The following is a 13,221-nucleotide window of genomic DNA, read 5'->3' on the forward strand; positions in this document are numbered from 1 at the left end:
GCCATGGCGTGTCCATACTCTTGACTCCTTAACCAGATACAGGAAACACATGTATTTGCTTATTTAAAAGGTCTAATAGGTAGTTGATTGTTGAGTCTCATTCCCAACTCGGCAAATGCGATTTGGGCTGCTGGGTTGGGCCGGCCAGGAACCCAAAGCATCACTATCAACAATCCACAATCTTAGAAATTGGACCTTTAATTTTCTGGAGTTCAGGTTCATCTTCATGTGTGTGTAATTTATTTTTCGTTTGTTTTTTAAATATATAATAAGGACTGTTGAATCATGGACTTTAAGCAACGCTGTAATTAAATTACATTAAACCTGTCGAGTGGATGTGATTGGTGTGTCAGCTGTATCTGGACTCATTTCACTTCAGATTGAAGAGCAAATCAAACAAAGACGATCTTTGATGACCTTCGTTAATTAAACGTACAACAGCAGAACATTTCACTGGTTATGAAACAGTCTCAGTTTAATACTAATGTCTCTATATGAATTACATAAACAAACACGATCATCAGCCAGATGACTATTTCTGTATAGTTATTACAGTCGGATTATAGTCTGTCGGATTCCAACTCATTGGGGTTGGATAACTCATAAAATCAAAACCGTCTTTAATGGCAGAGGGCTGAGGATGAATTAAGGAGTCTCAGTCTGTGAAAAGAATCGTAAAAACAGAAAATGTTATAGCAGTAACACAAATCAGTCTTCATCAAACATTGTTTTGGTAAATAAAGGGGAGCTTTAATTCCAATAGGTCTATTAAGTGCCATAATCACATAATCATATGTTTTTTTCTTTTTGAACAAATGGAAACTTAGATGTGATGAGTGTGTGTGTGTGTGTGTGTGTGTGTGGCCAGTGTGTGTGTGTGTGCATCCATTCTTATTACCACAACGTCGAACAACTCCTCTGATCCCCCTCCTGCTGCCCACATAAGCAGGGTGTGTAAACAGGATGTCAACCAGAGCAACAGTCAACTATTTTAAACTATGGCTTCGGCACACATGCAACCTGTGCTTCATCTCCTCCCAGTTGGGGAGCGGCGGCTGGAGGTAGACTCAACAAAATGGATGAGTTCATACGCTGGCTGTCTTGGAAGGCATCCATAAAACAAAGCAGAGAGGTGCTGGGTGGTTTACCTCCCAAAACCCCGCTAACAAAACCTGAGTGGCAAAAGGATTTGAAAAAGTTGCACCTAGACTAAACAGATCGTCCTCCTGATAAAACAAATGCATGCAACTGTGTTTAAAACAGCAATAAGATTCAAGTAAGAGACGCTTAAGCCCGAGTAAAAACACTCCTGATATTTTCTGAGACGCAGCCTGTGTTTTTTCTTTCCTTTTATAATTATTTCCCTCTTTTTTCAACATAGCAGCGCATCACTGTTCAATTTTCACCTCCATCTGTGTGATTATTAATCAGATCACACATCAATTGCCAGAACCAGCAAAGAAATTCAGCCTGTAATAAAACTGTCATGTGCTGTGGTATAAAGACAGATGTTGCCAGTTGTGTGATAACATAATTAAACTGTTCTGTGAGGGATTCCATAAAATTATTCAAATTGGACGAGCACTATCATTTTACCAATAAAGCAATTTAGGGCAATATGCAGTGTCATAACACTGATGTTATCCTCTCCGCCAGATTTTCCAATAAGTTGGAGCCTGTGCTTGGCCTCCTGTGACAATATGAACAGTATACATGGAGATACCTGAGAGCTCCTAGAGATGAAGGAGGAACACTTTGTGGACTCGCTGTGATCCGCTCTGTGTGTGTGCACGAGCTAGACGACATGGCTCAGGAGGGAAGCACACATTCAGAAGGATAATGCACAACAGCTTTTGGTCAAAAAGCACCCAAGGCAAAGGAGCCTTTTATCACACATGTCAAATATTCAGGACTGTGCTGCACAGATATATAGTTCTGTGGCAGAGCAAATACACAGATACAGGCAGGAATTTAAGTGCGATGATAAGTCTGCGTACTCCTTGTGAAACACCATATTTCAATCCAGGCATAGCACTCTTGCCCTCAGCTCTGTGGCAGAGTACATGCCGATTAGCAGAGATCTGAGGCAGGAGCTGCTCTCTGACCTCCTCTCTGACCTGACGCTGTTAACTCCCTCAGTCTGACCATTAGCCCATAATGTGGACTGGACGCCAGAAAGCAGCAGGCCCTGCACTGGCAGGCATAGCCTTTAGCCTCTCTATTCTGTCTGAGCATGCATGTGTTTATGTGTACTGTATATCTGTGGGTGTGCACCTGTCTGAGTGCACTGTGATAGCGAGGCTTATCATCCGGCACTTCCCCCCTGAAGCTCGGCAGAACGTGGCTCGGTGACGGTGGCTAAGACGTGCATTTCCACCTTCTCGAGCCTCCGCGAGGGACCGTGTAAGCCTTGCATTATGCAAACAGGAAACCTGTGCCCGCTCAGCTCTTTCTGCGGCCACCGTTCTGCGTGTCACTCTCTCCTCTCTGCACACGCAACACGTCGGACACCTCAACCACATAGGCAGAGGGTGAAGAAGAAGAAAAAATAATTGGCTGGCCTTATCTTGCGATATGTGACAAAGCTTTAAAGGCACTTGTTTTACAAAGCAGACTGGATGGATGTGAGTGCAATAAAAGAAAAGCAATTATTCATCACTGTTTTTTTCTTTTGAGACATTGTTGGGGTATATTTGTACAGTATCACTGAGAGGAAGAGACAAACTGATATTTTAGAAATCGCTTGATTAAAAGGGGCTCTTCTAAAAGACAGGATATTAATATTTAATGCTCTACAGTTGTATCAGTTGAACCAAATTTCAAGTGAAGGAATCACTTGCATGGTTAAACATGTGAGATGTTATAAATGCGTTGCTGAAATTGACCATATATCACAGGAAATATGTGCTGAATGTCCCGAAGAGAGCGAGTCCCTGACATTATCATTGCGTGTTTATTAGGCCACAGCTACACAACACAGCTTCCTGTTGCAAAATCGTTCAAATCACAAAACAGGTTATTGCCTAACACCCCTCTTTCGTGCTATTGTTTTTGTTGTGTTTTTCTCTCCTAAAGTATCTTCACTTCCTCATGAGAATAACGTTAAAACCACAACTTCTGCAACACAAACAAAAACAAAGAGAAAGCAAACATGTTCTGGGGCAAACACAAAGAAAAAAATGATATTCATGTTTTGTTTTTTTCCTTTTAAAAGTAGATACTCATGTATTATACACAAGAAACTGCCTGAAAAACAAACATTTAGAACACTCAGACCTCTAACCATTACATCACAACATATATCTCTTTGAGTTGCTCAAAAAGTGAAATGTGCTAAATTTCCACAGAATCTTAGAGAAAAGCGAGAGAGACAGCGCTTTCTTTTCATCCTCCCTTCTTAACAAACAGTGTTTGACTTACTAATAGAGATGCTTAAACCAAGCTTATGGTCCACTTCCCCCAAATCTGACTAGTCCACAAGATGAATTCCCCTGTCAGAATCAAGATGATCAAACAGATTACAATTATTTCATCCCCCATCTTTATTAATGAGGACTGTCTTTCATAGTTATGTTCCCTAATAAGAATAAATGATATGCCACTGCCAGGTTTGTTGTTCCTGCTCACTCAGGGGACTCTCAGACATGTGCACTTTGAGTCTTGAGAAGATTTTAGATTGATTTTTGCATCACCTAAAGGGGTAATAGCATCTTGGATGTTGTGGAGAACAAAGAATGTAAAAAAAAGAAAAGAGAAACCCTCAGTGTGTCAGTTAGAGGCGTATTAGTGCAAGCCGCAAATAAAACTTAAAAGAAAAGACTGTGAAATGCCACAAAAGTAAAAAGTTATCAAGTAATTGAGCGAAGATCGTAATGCCCTGGGGACAATTAACATGGTTCATGGTGCATGAGTGAAAATCCTGGGTTAGTCTAATGGGAGAATAAAAAGACTGCCTGCCTGCCTTCCCAGTAACACTACACTGGTAAGTAGCCTATCAAAAGCCCAGTGTCACGAGCTGAGAGTGAGACATCTCTTCCTTCGTCCCCATCCATGCGCCATTTATCACACACAACAATTAATACGCCTCCCTCTGTTTCAACTCCAACCGCGGGCCGCAGAAATTAACCAATGGATTTGTTCAAAAGGCATAAAGCACAAAGCGTCTGCTATTTACCACGTAGAAAGCACAGGGCAGAAAACGCGTCTGTAATACATTGAATTGGGAAGGAGGGAGTTTTTCCTTCCTTTAAATGTCAGGGCAGATCCTGGAGAGTAATGATTCTTTTCTGGATGACTAGAAAACAGGGACCATGCTTGGCCGACTAGCTCTATTCTAGCGGGGAGGCTTTATTTTCATCCCTTCTTGGTGTCAAGTGCACATCCATGACACTTTTCTTTCCCTCTCTGTGTCAATTCATCAAAGTTGTAACCCTGTTGTCTTTGCAGAGCGAATCAGAATGTGCCCCTGGCAAAGAATGAAGGAAAAGTCAACAGGAATTAGGTTTCAGTGCAACTGTTTACTCAACTGTGGCCTGCAGTTATTGAAATTTTATCCATGGTTTTGTGTGACTACTGCAGTAATGAATTCAGTATGGCTGTGATTTTCTCACTGACGACATGCTCATTTTGAGCTGGAAAAAAAGATGGGTGGGAGGTGGGCTCTGGGACTCTGGTCTGGATCCGGATCTGGGTGAGTGGAGATGAAGAGCAGATCTGGCGGAGGCTAAAGGCCTAACACTGAGACTGAAGAGCAAGACGCACGCTGACACACCCATTTTACTTACTGATCAGCTTACACTTCTTAACTGCTGTGTATTCCAATACTGTAGCACTCAAAAATCCAGTGTGTAGAATTGAGGGGGATTAAGGGGCAGAAATGGAACATAATATTCATAATTATGTTGTCATTAGTGTTTAATCGCCCAAAACAAAGAACTGTTGTGTTTTTGTGGCCTTAAAATGAACCGTTTATATTTACAGAAGGAGCAAGTCCGTGGAGTCTGCCATGTTTCTACAGTAGCCCAGAATGGAGGGCCTTTCACGTTTTTCTGTTTTTAATGGCAGGTTTAGTGGAGGTTGAGACAGGGGGTATTCAGTTGGTTGCAATATGAAACCTCACCACTAGATGCCACTAAATCCTACAACTGGACTTTTCATACCCTGAAAAACAGGGTTGCAGCTTACAATTATTTTCATTACACATTGGTCTGTTGATTATTTTCACAATTAATAGATTAATGGTTTGGTCTATAAAAAGTCAAAAAATTGTCAAAAATGCTCATCACAATTTCTCAGAGCCCAAAGTAACGCATTCAAATCACTTCATATTTCCAACCAATAGTCCAAAACCCAAAAATTCATCATCATAAGTGACAAGCAGCAAATTCATTTAAGAAGATGGAATCAGCAAATGTTTGACATTTTTGAGATTAAAAGATTATCAGAATAGTTGGTAACTAATTTTCCTTCGATTGACTTATCGATAAATTGACTCATTTTTGTAGCTCCGCTAAAAGTGTGATTAACACAGGCACACACCATGTACTTCTATCACATCTGGCCTGTATTGTACATATGTTTGCTCCTCTACCATTTATCTATACATCTATCTAATCTAAATTAAACAAAGCTCGGGTAAAAAGGGGGAATAATTAAAATATATCATAATGTAAATGAAATCACTTATGAGGTCACATTACTATTCAAGTGATCTATAAGTAGGGTTGAGCATTATAGCTGAAATTAATGACTTTTCTGATTATCACTACATTGATCTGCATATTATGTCAAGTGACTTTTCAAAATGCTGAGCTATTTAGGGAGAATGTGTCATACTTCCTGTTGTCATAATGAGATATGACTGAATTTGCTGTTAATCATCAGTTCTGACAACAGAACTGTGTATCACTGTGCTACAATATCCTATCATCATAACGTCGTGATGATTCTGCTGAAAGATGACAAATGATAATAGTGAATTATAGCCCAACTCTATATGTTACAGTGCCACAGCCCACATGCAGCATGGAGCTGCAGCATTGTTGCCCTCCCTGTACAAACGCTGATGGATGTGCTGTGACAACAGACGGCGGCGCAGCGCCTGTGCATCATCACCAAACAGCTCCTGACAACAACCCTGGTCGTCCTGTCGGATAGACCAAGATAGCAGAAGACACACTGATCTTTTCAATGTTGTTTCCTTAAACACGCTGTCGTGTGCCACACATAACGCTGACACCGACAGAAAGAGCTTGTCTGTTTGCCTCAAGTCTGAGACGCTGAAAATGTTTTGGGCTCCGTCGACGAGAACGCCGGCGTGCATCTCCACACCTCATTGGCGAACGCCTCCGAGTGTGGCATTAGTTGTGAGTGTGAGGTGTGTTTACAATGAGCCAGGGGAAAATGCTGTCATCCTATTGGATGTCATGGTTTCTTAACTGTCTACAAAATCGTGCGGCACCTACATACTTTAAATATGTTGGAACAGCGTGATAAATATTTGACCAACATGCAGATGCTGCATGCCTAGATAAACACGCTCACAACCAAACACAATCACAAGGAGAGAGCACTTCTCCATCTTTAAATATTCAGAAAGGGCCTCAATATACATAAATAATAATAATAATGTGTTTATGTACTCGATGTACTTTGAGGTGGAATTAAATATTAAGTGGCACTTTAAGAGGGGGGGTTGGGCCTGCTGTTGACATGGCTCCAAGAAGTGAAGGCAGGTGTGAAAGGGGGGAATGGTCTACCTGGTGCTGCTGGAGATGCAGGAGGTCAGCTGCTGTCACCTCCATTGACGGCGTGGCACTCTTGGGTCGCCCCTCCCTGGACCCGCCCTCCACGCTGGCTCCTCCATTTTGACTGGCTGGTCCGTTGCTCGTCGTCTCCGTCCCAGATTCTTGCATCATGACTTAAAAACCTGAGAGAAGAGAGAAAACAGGGACAGAGAGAAACAGCTGTTAAAACACGCAGCAATGAGGTCGCATGTTAACTCCGGGCCAAACTATAAACATCTGTCACATCCTTCCCACACAATTTCACTTTTATTGCAGGTTTCCCTGTTGGTTTGTGCCTCGCTGTGTCTTGTTTGTTTGCTTGCTTGTAGCATATGCAATGAGGCAAATGCACACGCTCTCACAGACAGCTGCTCCACAGAATAATGAAGCGCTCCTTTGTTTAGTCTTTTTTTCCCGATCCTATGACATGTCCATACTGGGCTGGAGAAGACTGAGAGTGTTCTCCATTATGGGGCATATGTCGGGGTGCGGTGGAGGGGTCGGGGTCTACGGCGCACATCGGAGCGGAGAGGAACCCAACCTGAGTTGAGTGAGAGCAGAGGAGCCCAAGAAAACACTGGACCTCCAAAACAAAACACTTTCTATGGAAATGGATATATTTACTTGCATGGCTCCCAGAAGAACCACGGCAGAATGGCTTTTTAATGGGAAACAGGGAGACTTTGTGAGGCCTGCCAAAGGATCTCCATGAGAAACATTCAATCTGAGGCCGTGGAGAAAAAACAAGTTAAACCCTTCAGGGGTGCTCAATTAACACCAAAATGTATGTCTGAATATAAATAAAACCCTTTGAGTTGTTGGAAAAATGTTGTTTTTCATAAGTTTATGTAACTCAGAAGGATAATATACTAATTACAGCTCCAAGATTAATCAATTAATTGACTATTTAGAAAATGAATTCATCAGTTTGAGTAATTTACAAGGGAAAAAGTCGAAATTCTCTGATTCCAGCTACTTAAATGTGAATATTTTCTGGTTTCTTTACTCCTCTCCAGTAAACTGAATATATTTGGGTTGTAGACAGAACAAGACATTTGAAGATGTCAATTTGGTCTTTGGGAAACATGTATCAACATTTTATAGACCAAACAACTTATCTATTAATCGAGAAAATAATAAACAATGAAAATAATCTCTAGCTGCAGTCCTAATACTTATATTTATACTAATAGTGTCAAAGATGAATACAGAGATATTTTCTTACATGTCACATCCATTTTGAATACATAAAAGCCGGACAGACATGCCCCCTCCCAGTCTCTCTGGGGTTGAGTGCTGGTGACTCTGGTGCATATCTGCTCCTGTACTCCGCAAATCAGTGGAATGATTTACAGCTATTGTGCGCTGGTCGCAGGCCTCAGTGGCGCAACGCGACTAGCCTCCCAATTCCAGGGCAGTTAATGAAGCTGACCAAGTCAGGCAGAAGCGAATTAACTTGGCTGATTAATTATTTATATGAAGCAGAATAAATGCCTTTAAAACACTGGGCCTCATCATGAAAGAAGGTGAAAATGGAACTAAATGCAGATTTATGGTGTTGCATTTAAGGCGTGTAATAGGAGGGCCGATGCAAATTAATATGTGCTCAACTACACGGGCACGGAGTCTCCAGAGATCCAGATCTAAACAAGATGCAGACACACATCCAGACACCGCGGGGACACACACTCAGGCTGACAGATAGGAAATTGAGGTTGACAACTTGTCATATAAGAATATTTACAGAGCACAGGTGAGATAATAATCTAGGAATGGGATGATTAAAAAATAAACAGCACTATGAGCAGCACTGCTGCTCCCAGCTCGGTGTCTTCAGTAGCAGTTGAGGGCTAAAACAGAACCAGAGTGAAACTCTACAGTTCACTCTGGTTTACATGTCCTCTCCTGTAGAAGCCCTCTTTGCAAGAAGCATATCCGAGTGAGTCATCTGACACTGTGGCCTGTGCCGGTTCAGTTGTGTGTCACAACGCCCCCACACTCAGGGGCCTGTCTGAGCAGCTTGGACCCGGCCTACAGGCCCCGTTCTCTGGGCTGGGGCTAGAGCTGGCCCCCCTCTCTCCCTCCAGACAGATGTTGACCCGGCTCACCCCTCCAGTCTGGCACGGCCTCGCTCCATAATGGGATTTTCTAAACAAGGAGTGAGCAAGAGAAATACTGTGGGATGGGATGCAGCCAGCCACGACTCCATCTACAGGCCCTTGCTCGCACCAACTCCCCTTCTGAGACACCAATTAGAAACACACATTCTCGGGGCGAAATTAAATGCCATTTGAAATAAACCATGGGCTGACGTTATTCGCCCCCACTTCTCTTTCAAATAAAAGACATTTTTTCCACATGCAGAACAAAAAGAAGGGCCTGCTTTCTTTTTTCCAAAGCTACATAAAAAAGGGGGTGGGGGGTAAGGGCTATTATACATGCACTGTCATTCCATGCAAAATTTTCATAATTATAACGGAAAGGCGTAAATTTCCAAATGCATGGCATCTCCAAAAGTAATCAAGAGAATGAGCCGCGGGGCTATTTTAATGTATGCAAAACTAGTGACCCACAATAAAGGAGAGAAAGGGCCACAATGAATGCAAAGTAATGCGCGCATGCTTGGAACCGGCACTGATGAGGGGATGGCTAAAATTAACACCCAATTAATTTTCGAATTGACAAACAAATGAAACCCATAAATCTACTTTCTCATTAATTTCGCCACAGAATAATTCAAAGCTGCAATATCATGAGCGAAAAAATTGGAGGAAAAAAGAAAATGGAAAATGGGCATTATCCATCATAAATATCAAGCAGATAGGAAAGAGCCTTATTAGAGAGTTGTGCTGATAACAATGTTAATCTAGGGAGCACTGAGGCAGGGACGCCGTCATCAGCCGGGGCATATGGGCCACGTGACCTGGCCCCGTGTTTGTTTATCTATCTATTTATTTTCACTTTGCTCAGGGGATAGCCTCGTCTGGGATGACTCAAAAAGCTCCAAGATTTTCCATCCGTTCCATTTATACGAATTCAGCTGTAATTATGGGTCAAGAGTGCTTCTAAAAGGGGTGCAGTTACTGGGGTTAAAAACATATGTATTCATTCTCCAGACACAAACATTTCAACATAACACAACACACAAAAGGAGACATGAGGGAAAAAAACTCCTTCTTGTTATTAATGGAGCATGTCAGGCCTTTTTTTTTTCTTAGCTGGAAAAAAAAAACTTTTAAAAAGAATCAAAATGATGGAAATTCCATGAGATCAAAACAAAGCAACAACAGTGTAGAAAAGAACTGGCTGTGCTTTTGATTATTAGATGCCTGTCTGTTCTTCGGGGGGGAGTTGCTTGCAAAACAAAACAAGTGTTTGGAACAAACACTGGATAATAAAAAAGGTCAGAGTTTCTGTTTGTTTACAGTTTGTTTTGTTTTCCCAGCCTCAAATATGGGCAGTACAGTACAAACAAGAGTCACATGTGTCTCCCACCTGACCAGACAGGTTGAAGGTTAAGAACAGCCGGCGGCCAGAGCTCATCAACCCTGCCTCCCCCGCCTCCCTCCCTGGAAATCTAATGCCTGTCCCCCTGTCATGCTTGCCTGGAATTCAACAGCTCAAACAAGTCAGCAGTCGATTCAAGGTAGGGTCGGCCCGCGCAGCTGTGCTCTGACCCGTCTTCGTGTTCTGTTTTTCTTTAATGCTCATGACAGTAAAGCCTCGGCGGCCACCTGCTTCGGTTGGCCAAGTTCTCACACAGCCCTTGTTTACACAAGCACACAACAAAAGCACAACATTTCTTGGGCGGGAGATAAAGACACACCGAGGAGGAGACAATGGGGAGAGGTTCAATTTAGAGCTGTTTAGGTTCAGCTCGGTTGCTAGACTAGACAACACATCAGCTCGTACCGAAGGTGCAGTAACAGAATGCTTCTCAAGGTTTGTCTTGTGTTCTGATGTATTTTGGCTCCTGATTCGAGGGAAAAGTCAGAAGACAAACACGAGCTGTATGTTAAATAATCCATTATCACAGCCCTTATCGCTGATAACAAACCACTCCGTCTCTTGGAAACATCCAGCGGACAACAGACACAGAAATTGGGCTTAATCCCAAAAACCTTTCCAAAGTGCAGTCCCACACCCTTCCACGTATTATCTGCAAAAATGGGCCTTCTGCAAGCCAGAACCACCTTTATTTGTTCAACTAACCATTATTTTCCATTGTTCATTAATCTGTCAACCATTTTCTTGAGGAATTGATTCGTTGTTTGATCTATAAAATGACAATAGTGCCAAAGTTGAAGAAAGACATCCTCAAATGTCTTGTTTTATCAACAACCCAAAGATATTCAGTTTACTGTCTTAGAGGAGTGTTAAGGGTAACGTACTACAAAAGCAACACATACATAATGAGTAGTTTAATACATTTCTAATGGAATTTTGGGAATATTATTACAGTCACTATGTCCATTAACATGTTACCAACTGAAATTAAGTGTGTCTTAATGTTTTTTTAAACATTTATCCACACCACACCACTTCCACCACCAGAAAATATCTGTCGAAGAAGAACTGTGTTGGTGAAATGCCAAAATTGCAGCCGAGTCAGTCTCTAGGTTTGGGGTATACATACGTTTTCAAGTATTCATAACTTTTGGTGTGGATCCAGATAAAGGGACAGATCCAGGAACTATTTCCCACTTTCTTCAACATTGCGAGATAGGACATCGCCGTTCATTTCGCAGGAAATAATGTATGGACCTTGATGAAAAAAACGGGTGTATTTAGATGGCTGGTATCTACATATGATTGAGTACAATTTGATGTGAACCCGAGTACAAATCTGGATCTAGTGGATTTAAATATGCTATATTGGATCGATTCAATTAAAAGTGCCAGGTGAGCCTTAGTGGAAGTTTGCGCTCTACTGAGTGTCATCCTAATCACACTTGTATCCTTTATCTGCCTGCCCATCTCTGTGTCCGAGTCTATTCGTTTATTTAAAAAAGGTCTAGGCTATTTAATTCTATACCATCATCGCACTATTCTTATGTAAGTGGGCGGTTTTCATACATAGTGGTAACCACTGCACTGTGAATGCATGACTGGGCTGGATCTTTGTAATAAACTGCAATAAACTTGAGCTTCTGTGCTTTACCTGCTATAAAACAATATGACCCTCTTCCATTTTTTTAATGCCTGGTTGTACTTCTGCAGTTTTATAGGTCAAAGTCATGTAAAAATAGTGTAATCAGTAATGCATTACTCTACACAGACAGCAACATTGAATAGTAACTTAATACTTTTAAATGAAAGGAACTGGTAATATGTAATAGATCACATTTTGGAATTAACATGCCCAACAATGTAGCAGAGTGAAGAAACCAGATAATTTTCAAATTTAAGCAGCTAGAATTTTACTCAAACTGAATAGTCACTCGTCAAAATAGTTGGCAATTAACGTAATAGTTTATAACTAATCGATGAATGGTTGCAGCTATAACGACTTCAATCAGAAAGACTCAATCTGGATTTCTCTGGCCCTTCTCTGCTGCGAGGAACTAACGGCAGGGATGACATTCTGCCAAAGGAGACTTCACAGTCAGACCAAACAACCATGTAATCTTGTCAGCCACTTCAACCGAGTCACAGATAAGCAGAGCATATCTCCAGACTACTGTGACGATATAGTACGAACACGCACCCCGCCCCCTGCAACTAATACCTCCATTGAAACCCCACATCCCCGCGCCACACGAGACGCACAGAGGCGTTCTCCAAGTTCTTCCCAGACCTTGTACGGGGTATAAGCAGACCACTCATGCTGGCAAACAAAGCAGCTGTTTGTTTAATAAGTGATTGCTGCCATGGCTACAGTAAACAGGGGGAGCGGGTTTGTGTTTATGAACAAACACATCTCCTTGCAGGAGCCATTTAATATTAACCAGGTGGAATGATCAGTCGATTTCCTAGGTGACACTCGGGGCAGGCATAGTGTAAACAGGTTCTGGGAGGAGGGGGGAGAGAGGGGGCCAGGCTTTGGGGAATCAAGGTCGATGCAAATGCAGCTTTGGGCTAGAATAAACAGCCAGGCAGAAGTCAGGATAAACAAAAAGTCATTCTTCTGACATTTGAAGACGCATTAGGGCTGGTGTGTTGCAGCTGCTAGCGAACCACCGAGAATGAGAACAAGATGGGCGATGGTGGGGGTGGGCAGCCGGCGAGGTGGTCTCCTATGGAAACGTATCATTGTCAACCAAAGCAACAGAGTGTTTCTTCCAGACCCAACAAACAGTGGAGCTTCACGACGGCGCAGCGAGGAACTTGTAAAAACATGTTAAACATTTACCTCGTTCAATTATTCAGTAACTGGGTTTGTGGAAATAACAAAGGATGTCTGAGGGCTGCGTGAGCTGGCACATCAGGGAACGGA

At 42.2% G+C, this 13,221-nt stretch overlaps 1 protein-coding gene across 11 annotated transcripts in view; it reads right to left on the reverse strand.

Annotated features, from left to right (window-relative positions):
* foxp1b (forkhead box P1b) overlaps window positions 1–13,221 on the reverse strand; it is a 164,420-nt gene that overhangs the window by 75,603 nt on the left and 75,596 nt on the right. For all 11 annotated transcript variants that reach the window (XM_073467781.1, XM_073467780.1, XM_073467783.1 and 8 more), the window contains one exon: window positions 6,759–6,928. In XM_073467781.1, coding sequence (XP_073323882.1) covers window positions 6,759–6,917 — 159 coding nt within the window. In that variant the 5' untranslated portion in view covers window positions 6,918–6,928. The remainder of the gene's footprint in view (window positions 1–6,758; window positions 6,929–13,221) is intronic.

Source organism: Pagrus major, chromosome 6 (assembly GCF_040436345.1).
Source record: "Pagrus major chromosome 6, Pma_NU_1.0".
NCBI classification, from domain to species: Eukaryota; Metazoa; Chordata; class Actinopteri; order Spariformes; family Sparidae; genus Pagrus; species Pagrus major.